Source organism: Sorghum bicolor, chromosome 10, assembly GCF_000003195.3.
Source record: "Sorghum bicolor cultivar BTx623 chromosome 10, Sorghum_bicolor_NCBIv3, whole genome shotgun sequence".
NCBI lineage: Eukaryota > Viridiplantae > Streptophyta > Magnoliopsida > Poales > Poaceae > Sorghum > Sorghum bicolor.
Window position 1 is genome coordinate 54,809,497 of NC_012879.2, and position 8,275 is coordinate 54,817,771.

Genomic DNA, 8,275 nt, shown 5'->3' on the forward strand with positions numbered 1-8,275 from the left:
GCCTCAGACGCCAGCACGGATCGGGATGAGTCACACTAGCTGACAAACGGGCCCCACCTGTCGACATCCCTCGTAACTCGGTCTGGTTGGTGTTGGTTGCGCCGCTGCGGGCCCGCCCAACGTCACCTCACAGATTCCATTTCGCTGGGCCGGATCTGACCGTCAGGATGGATCACTAGCGTAGCCCAACTAGACCCAAATAAAGCCCATTGCGTTTGAGCCCAAAAAAGAGCCCATTACTCGCCGTCTCCTCGATCAAAGCCCACGCCGAGAACACCAACCACACAAAAAAGGGAAAAACGCCGCGACGAGCCGACGAGCTCTACTTCCCCCTTCCGGCCTTGGGCGACCGTGACGAGCGACGACGACCACGGCGACGATGGCCGCTTCCTCCCTCTGCCACGGGCACCTGCTCCTGTTCCTCCTCGTGGCCGTCGCGTCGGCCTGCCTCGGCACCGCGGCAGCGCATCAAGCCGGGTAGGTGTCCCTGTCCTTCACCTCCGCTTGTGCCGTGATCCGATCGGCCGGATGCTTTGCTGACCGCTCTCCCGATTTGGCTCTTGTGGCTGGTGGTTCTAGATCTGGAGAGGGGTACACGATCGCCGGCCGCGTCAAGATCGATGGTAAGTGATCCAGCTCCCGCTGAATTCGGCCGTTTCCGTATTTAGGTTGTTGCAGCGTTTAGGGATTGTGTAAGTGTAACTCGGTTCTAAATTAGTTACGCCTTATATTGTGCTGGGGTCGATCTTTTAGAATGCTCCGAGATCTCGATTTAGTGCTCTTTTTTGTTGCTGGATGTGCCTGTATTTTGTGTGGATTCCAAACAATTCATTTATCTAAGCTGCGCATTGAAGCAGTTTCGATTGCTAGGAAATTAGAGGTATGCAAACATTCACTGACTGAGTGACTGTTGAACTTATTCAAATTGATGAGGTCCTGTTGTTCATTGGTTTTGGGATCTTCCATGGTAAACTATTTTGCAAAGTTTTAGCTAAATTTATAGCTCACAAACTTAAGTACAGCCCTGAATTGTGCAAGTGTGTGTGCTGTTCCTGTTGTCTGGTGTTTAATGCAACTGAAATGAATCACCAGCTGTGTTCTGTGCAAAAAAAAAGGGGAGTATACAGATACAGATGTAGAAATTCTGAAGTTGACATGATGATTTCTGCTAATGTTATTGCAGTAACCTAATGAATCTGCAATAAGATCTTGCTTTTATGATAGAATGATGCCATGCCAGCATGATTTTGAAAAGTTGCCTGCAACTGGAAGGTCTCTGATATGTTTTTTGTTTAGCATCTCTCTCTCTCTCTGCACCACTAAACTAGTTTTCTTGATGCGTGGATGCATTGCTATGATATTCTGACCAATGCTTCTGCAAGGTTTGTCAGAATCAGAAGTAACAAAAATTATACAAATTCAACAATGGATGGGATGCATGTGTTGTTCCCTGAGAGTACTTTTAGCTTATGGATATTAGTTATGGGATTTTTTCAGTGTAGGATTTTTTTCGATGTTTATTGCACCTTGAAGCATGCTTGGAACCTAAATTTCAAGCTGAAAGCTACTATCCTATGCTGTCTATCTGATGTTATCTTTGTGTTATGGCTATAGGTGCGAGTGCGAAGGGCTTTGGTCTTCCAGCCAAGACATCAAACACAAAAGTGATACTTAATGGCGGCCAGAGGGTTACATTTGCCAGGCCGGATGGTTACTTTGCATTGTATCCTACAAAAGATGCATTGCCATAAGTTTCAAGTTTATTTTGATTTTCTAGCAAACTCACCGATTAGACTGGTATAACTCGTACTATCATACATTTATCCGTTTGTTGTTGGTAAAATTTATGTCGAGAGATGGGTATAGTATGCTAAGCAAAGAAACTGTAGCTCTCATCATGTGCATACCATTAGCTCTTGTCTGCTCTTGGGTATATCTTTCCTTTATGAAATCATACTTCAGTGTTAGCAGATTACTATATTTGTTTTATTGTTGCTCCTTGACCTGATATACTTTAGCCACAACGTGCCAGCTGGAACTCATCTGATTGAGGTCTCCTCAATTGGTTACTTCTTTTCCCCAGTAAGTATTTATTCCTTGATATTGTTGGTAAGGTGAACAGAAAAGGATATAAGTAATTTACTCCATATTTCTGGTGCATCATAGGTTCGAGTAGATATCAGTGCAAGGAATCCTGGTTATATTCAAGCAGCATTGACTGAAACCAGAAGAGTTCTAAATGAGCTTGTTCTTGAACCTCTAAAAGAAGAGCAGTACTATGAGGTAGCTATTGCTATATAATTTTTTGTATATAACTTATTTCCTCACTTCTCACTGGTGGCTCATGTTGGGTTGATCCAGCCTATCCCAGATTTCTTTTGCTTTGAGCTAAAAGGCTTTGTTGTTGTTATTACTGTGTTTCTTCATTTCCTTCTTTTGTCAAGTATTATGAAAGCAAACCTCTTTAAATGTTTTGTTTTCCAACCTTTTCAAGGTTAGGGAGCCTTTCTCTGTCATGTCACTTTTGAAGAGTCCCATGGGGTTGATGGTTGGTTTTATGGTCTTAATGGTCTTCGTGATGCCCAAGTTGATGGAGAACATAGGTATATTTTCACCTCTTTTACATCAAATGGATACAAGCTTTCAGTTAGTATGTTTCACTAAAGCTTGCAATTAGCAAACAGCAGCTTCTAAGACTAAGAGCAGTGTTGCATTATATAATGGTAGAGTTAGTTGTATTTATTGAGCTTTGTGCAACAGCACTGTCAAATTTCTAGAGTAAGAAGGCATCAAGTTTATTAGTTTAAACTGTTGTGCTTCTGGATTTCTTGGTTATAATCTGTCCTTTCTGTAAGTATTAATGAAATGGGCCTTAAATAATGTTTTTGGTGATGATTTTCTTTATCTAAAACTTCTTATGCTTGTACTATTTCTCTTGTACCTGTTAAAGACACTATTTATATTTAGTTCATTGTTATCCGCAACCTATATACTTCGGTGTTTCATCTTAAAATTTCAGTACAGTAAGTTGACAATGTTGGCATCTCCCAAATTCACTTGAGAGAAACCTTAGTACTATGATCCTATCAGTTGTAGGCCTCATGATGCATTTGTCATTACTGGTCGTATGTGCCCTTTTCAGTTATTGATTGTGGGATGTTTTAGTTATCGTTGATGCTGGAAGTACAGTTGCACTTCAGTTTCATAGCTTTCTTCAGCATTTGAAATGCTAATATTGACTGCATTTCTATATCTGCTTAACTGAGTTTACTTTTTCTTCATGGAAGATCCCGAGGAGATGAAGCAAGCTCAAGAACAAATGAGGAACAACCCCGTATCATTCTCTGGCTTGCTATCCAGAGCGCAGGGCTAGAAGTAGAGCATGAGGATACTGCAAAGGTCTATATACTCTATAATGTGATTAAGAGCAGTACTAAAGTGCCTGACACGTCATTCACTCAGAGTAATTTCCTGGGGACAAGGCGGAAACTCTTTCCCCTGCTTTTACTGTATTTTAAGCTGTAATTTGTCTGTGATGTAGAACCTTCTGAAACCTCTAGCTGAACTGGTCATGTGGCACATTAGCATATACCGCAGATTGAGACATTTTGTCCAATATGTGTATTGTTTGTTTGAATCAGTTGAATCTTAGACACCTTGCTTAGTCATCAGACCACGGCGTAGCCTGTTGTCATGCTTGTTTTTAGACTTCTTGTGGTGGTGCGACTCCTCACCTGGATGGACAAAGGGATAGCAAACTTGTGTTACAATTATGCCAGCTTCCTATCCTAGGGCAAATCGATATGGAATTTAACGGGAACAGTCAACGGATAGGTCTGTGCCGTACTCCTGTTACGGGAACAGTCATAAGGATAGGTCTGTGCCGTAATCGTACTCCTGTTTGACAAGCGCTTATAAGAATAAGAAATTGCCCAGTCGTGCCAATTTGTAGTACATACTCTCTCTCTCTCTCTCTCTCTCTCTCTCTCTCCATTCCCTCCAAATTATCTTGACGTTCTGGCTTCTCTAAATAGACAGTGTATATCTAAATGCATAACAATAGCTAAATATCTAAAAAAAATTTGAGTAGATCTAAGCAGGTATGAACTTGGTTCCATACTTCCATTGATGAGCTCGTATGATGTTTCACAAAAAGTAGATGGACCCTGCCAAGTTACCATTTTGCAGATGTCTTGGGTTAAGTACGACAATACACTGAGCCTCAGCTTTAGCATGGGAAGACAACACGTGTATCCTAGTCCGTGGCAGACTGGCAGTATGAAAATTGCTTATGGCCTAACCTAAAGCGACATACAGGTATTGGTGACGGATGACGTTGGTATCTTTGCTAAGTAGTATCAACAACACAAGTATCCAACGCTTTAAAAAACTGCTACTATTTAATATCATCAGTTGTGATTGCTTGGACCACCATCTTTGCATCTGTCTCGACCATAAATCGGCCAATCCCCCCTCGGTACGGAAGCAAACCCTCGCCTTAGAGCAATTCCAACTAATTCCATAAATTTTTGGCTCACTATCCTCTCAAATAAGAGTCCCTCATTCGTATTTCTCAACGCTCTTCAGTTGATCTAAATTTTTTACTTTTATCATAGACCCTACTCATCGACTCGATTTGTCAACTTTGTGGCAAAAGAAATGAGTAGAGAATAGTAGAGGATAGGCATGGACAAATTACCTAATACCCATTACTTGGACCCGAATTGCTCAAACCTGGACTCAAACTACCTGAACTTGGTCCCAAATTTGGATAGCAATTCGATTACCCAAAATTGGTTTGGGTAATAAGGGTAATATCTTCTAGTACCCAAACTACCTGAAGATGTGTATGTGTCTTTATGTTTGTGATGTGTCATGAGTTGAACAGTTGAAATTAGTGTATGATTATCTCTGAATCGCTGCTGAAATTTTGCATAAATTGTTACTAAAATTTGTACAGTTCATTATTTCCAGTAAATTCAGGTAATCTACATCGGGTACTCGAAATGGCAGTAGTGTTTCTATAGGCGAGTATTGGGTAGCAATTTTCATTACCCAAATTTTGAATTAGTGGACCTAAAAAAATAGGGTAATCCAAATGCTCGGGCTTATTAGAGGATGAGGGCCCCCTATATTTGAAGGTTCGATAGAGAGAAATGAGAGCCTCTCATCTGTTTGGTGGACAATGGAACGAGTTGGGTCAAAGAGTAAAGTTTACATTTTTGGTGTCTCAAATAAGATAGAGTTTCAATTAGCAAATCCGATTTGAGTTGCTCTTAATGAAACCTAAATGGTGGCAAAAAAATGGAGACTTAAACACATTCTTAAGGGGTGTTTGGTTGAAGGTGGTAAAAATTTAGCAGGTACTGTAGCTCTTTTGGTTTATTTGACAATTAGTGTCCAACCATGGACTAATTAGGCTTAAAAGATTCATCTCGCAAATTTCTAGCTGTATTTAAATTTTGTAAATAGTTTATATTTAGTACTCTATACATGTGTCCAAGCATTCTATGGATAGGTGCTAAAATAACACGAATAACCAAACAATGCCCTTATCCAGCCAGACAAGGCGATGTAAAGAATACAGACTCAGGCCCTGTTTGGTTCCACTAACTAAAATTTAGCTAGCTAAATTTTAGTCACTTTAGTAGCTAAAGTTCCAAACACATTGACTAAAATGAGCTAAAATAGTTTAGTTCCATTAGTCACTCAATAGTAGTTAAAATAATTTTAGCTAGCTAAAATTTAATAAGGGGAACCAAACAGACCCTCAATGGACTGCATCCTTGTACAGCCTATATAGCTCAACATTGTCGGCCCATGGGAGTCCCTTTTTTTTTGCTAATTCCGGCCTATTGGAGTTCCCTTTTTTTTTTTGCGAATGTCGGCCCATTGAGAGTTCAGGCCACCAAATTACGGCACGGTCCTAGTGTAAGAAGTGGGGCCTGCTGGCAGCGACGGAAGGGCGAGGGCAAAAGAGGAATTGTGTTGAGTGAGGTGGGACTAAAACCCTAGTGGGCTGCCGGGCCTCGTATATAAACCGCACACACGTACCCGTCGCCCCTCAGAAGTTTCGGCGGCGGCGTAGGCAGCGGCGGCGTGTTCGTGATCTCAGCCCCAGGCGCGCTCGGCTCCGGTCACCCGTCGATCCACGCAACCATGGTAAGCGAGCCTCTTCCCGTCTGGTTAAGGTTCGAGCCTTTCTCGTCTGGTTAAGGTTCGTACGCGGATCTAGGCGCAAACTCTGTAGAGGTGCGGGTTCCTCGGAGCGTAGATTTGCGTGGAAAAATTGTTGATTGGAGCTTATGCCCTGAGGGCTGCCACATCGCAACCGTGATTTGTCATTCGCTGAATTAGTTGACTGCAATTCGTCGAAGAATGTAGTGACGTGCCGGGGTAATTTTGTTGCGAATCTAATCAAGATTTGTCAGCCTTGTAGCTAAAGATGTTTAGCTGTCAAATGCAATATTTGAGATGTGCTGTTAAAACTGCGGAAGTATTGATCTGAGTAAAAAACTAAAAACTACTACTTTCGAACTTACAGTTAGAGATGCTGATTACCTCCTATGCTGATTACCTGGGATTTTGCTTGGGTTTGAATTATTCATGAAGCTGGGATATGTTCTGCAAGGATGATGGTTCAAAATATACATCCTGAATCTAGTCTTGTTTTAGTTCTTGAATTGATTTAATTACTATACTGAGACTGATTTGCTGTTGAATCGCTTCTAAGTTTTCGCTCAAAACAATTTCTAGTTAACTTTTTCTTAGTGTAAATCCATTGACAGGATATTTATTCTTACTGTATTGTGCTCAGTTAGTATGGTCTTTTGATACTGTTAGACTCTTAAAATCACAGCTAGTGTTGAAGTATATCAACTCAGGTTCACTCGTTGTGCACGGTGAAATTGTTTCTGGTGGTGGTTAACATGAGTAGGTTCAATTTCATCTGATAGTAGTATATGTTGCAGTCGAGGAGGAAGACCAGGGAGCCCAAGGAGGAGAATGTTACCCTTGGACCCACTGTCCGTGAAGGAGAGTATGTCTTTGGTGTTGCTCACATCTTTGCATCCTTCAATGACACCTTCATTGTAAGAGCTATATATTTTTTTCCCTGTGGGTGGACATTTTCATTCCCTTCCCCAGTGTAACTGTGATATTATAATATGCAGCATGTCACTGATTTGTCTGGGAGGGAAACTCTGGTTCGGATCACTGGTACAATCCTACAACCTTGGTCCATACTTGGCCTAGATGGCAATTGTATTTAGTTTTAACCATGTTGTGCTAAACTATGTAGGTGGCATGAAGGTCAAAGCTGATCGTGATGAGTCGTCGCCTTATGCTGCTATGCTTGCTTCTCAAGATGTTGCACAGCGTTGCAAGGTATTTGTAGTGAAGTGAAGAATTTTGTTAGAGAGATTCTACTGCAATCACTCATTGTTTCATCTGTGTATCCAAAGATGATGTTTGCTTAATTAAATTGAAGCTTAGGATTATGTAAGGCTGCTTAGGTTGCTATCCAGATAAGTAATTTGTGAGTTGGTCTCCTTTCTTCAGGAGCTTGGTATCACTGCGCTGCACATTAAGCTTCGTGCCACTGGAGGCAACAAGACCAAGACCCCTGGACCTGGTGCTCAGTCTGCTCTCAGGGCCCTTGCTCGTTCTGGGATGAAAATTGGACGCATTGGTAAGAAATCTGAATCTTGCAAGGGCAAACTGTACCGGTTTGCCCAATTTCATCGATGTTGCGTCAATTATCAAATGCTTTATTGTCTCTATATGTTAATGGCAACATTTGTGTTATGTGCAGAGGATGTTACCCCGGTTCCCACTGACAGCACTCGCAGAAAGGGTGGTAGGAGGGGAAGGAGGCTGTAGGCGTCTTCTCCTTGCTATTTGCCATCTCCTGGCACTGGCCTTTGGGTAGTGTTGCTTTTGCTATGCTTGTCAATAGGAGCATATTTTGCTCTATGTCGAGGAGCAATTACTGTTAGTCGAATCTATGATGTGCATGGATAATGTTTTGGTTGAGGAATTGACATTTATGCTAAAGATGCATTTTTCACTCTATAGGACCGGGCATTTAATGCCCTGTTTTGATGAGGTGCAGCTGATTTTTGCTGTCTTGCTGATCGGAACCTGCTTTCTGATTGCGAGATTCAGCGTGTCAGGTTCTGTTATTGTGTCGAGGTTAGTTTCTAAAGATGATGTGGATGTTTGCTTGCCTGCTATGGGCCACGCAGGCGCAACGTCGACCGTAGTACAACTACAA

The 8,275-nt window shown here is 41.8% G+C and overlaps 2 protein-coding genes across 3 annotated transcripts; both read left to right on the top strand.

The window, feature by feature from the left end:
• Positions 270-3,671, top strand: LOC8067710 (ER membrane protein complex subunit 7 homolog). The gene is made up of 7 exons (XM_002437294.2): positions 270-477; positions 580-623; positions 1,615-1,723; positions 2,019-2,082; positions 2,167-2,283; positions 2,495-2,603; positions 3,288-3,671. Exons 1-7 carry the CDS (start codon positions 380-382, stop codon positions 3,371-3,373), a joined length of 627 nt encoding a protein of 208 aa, XP_002437339.1. The 5' UTR covers positions 270-379; the 3' UTR covers positions 3,374-3,671.
• On the top strand, positions 6,028-8,075 carry LOC8058398 (40S ribosomal protein S14). Of its 2 annotated transcripts, XM_002437295.2 has the most exons (6): positions 6,028-6,162; positions 6,972-7,091; positions 7,173-7,218; positions 7,301-7,386; positions 7,561-7,690; positions 7,814-8,075. In XM_002437295.2, exons 1-6 carry the CDS (start codon positions 6,160-6,162, stop codon positions 7,879-7,881), a joined length of 453 nt encoding a protein of 150 aa, XP_002437340.1. In that variant the 5' UTR covers positions 6,028-6,159; the 3' UTR covers positions 7,882-8,075. The 2 variants fall into 2 exon arrangements, with proteins under 2 accessions (XP_002437340.1, XP_021305963.1); XM_021450288.1 differs by lacking the exon at positions 6,028-6,162 and having other exon boundaries at positions 6,963-7,091.

Bases quoted from the DNA above. Each gene is read 5' to 3' on its own strand.
- LOC8058398 (XM_021450288.1), top strand. From the start codon at position 6,963: ATGTTGCAGTCGAGGAGGAAGACCAGGGAGCCCAAGGAGGAGAATGTT. The intron at 7,092-7,172 runs GTAAGAGCTATA...TATAATATGCAG, and splicing joins CCTTCAATGACACCTTCATT to CATGTCACTGATTTGTCTGG. The intron at 7,387-7,560 runs GTATTTGTAGTG...TCCTTTCTTCAG, and splicing joins ATGTTGCACAGCGTTGCAAG to GAGCTTGGTATCACTGCGCT.
- LOC8067710 (XM_002437294.2), top strand. From the start codon at position 380: ATGGCCGCTTCCTCCCTCTGCCACGGGCACCTGCTCCTGTTCCTCCTC. The intron at 478-579 runs GTAGGTGTCCCT...TGGTGGTTCTAG, and splicing joins GCGGCAGCGCATCAAGCCGG to ATCTGGAGAGGGGTACACGA. The intron at 2,284-2,494 runs GTAGCTATTGCT...AACCTTTTCAAG, and splicing joins AAGAAGAGCAGTACTATGAG to GTTAGGGAGCCTTTCTCTGT.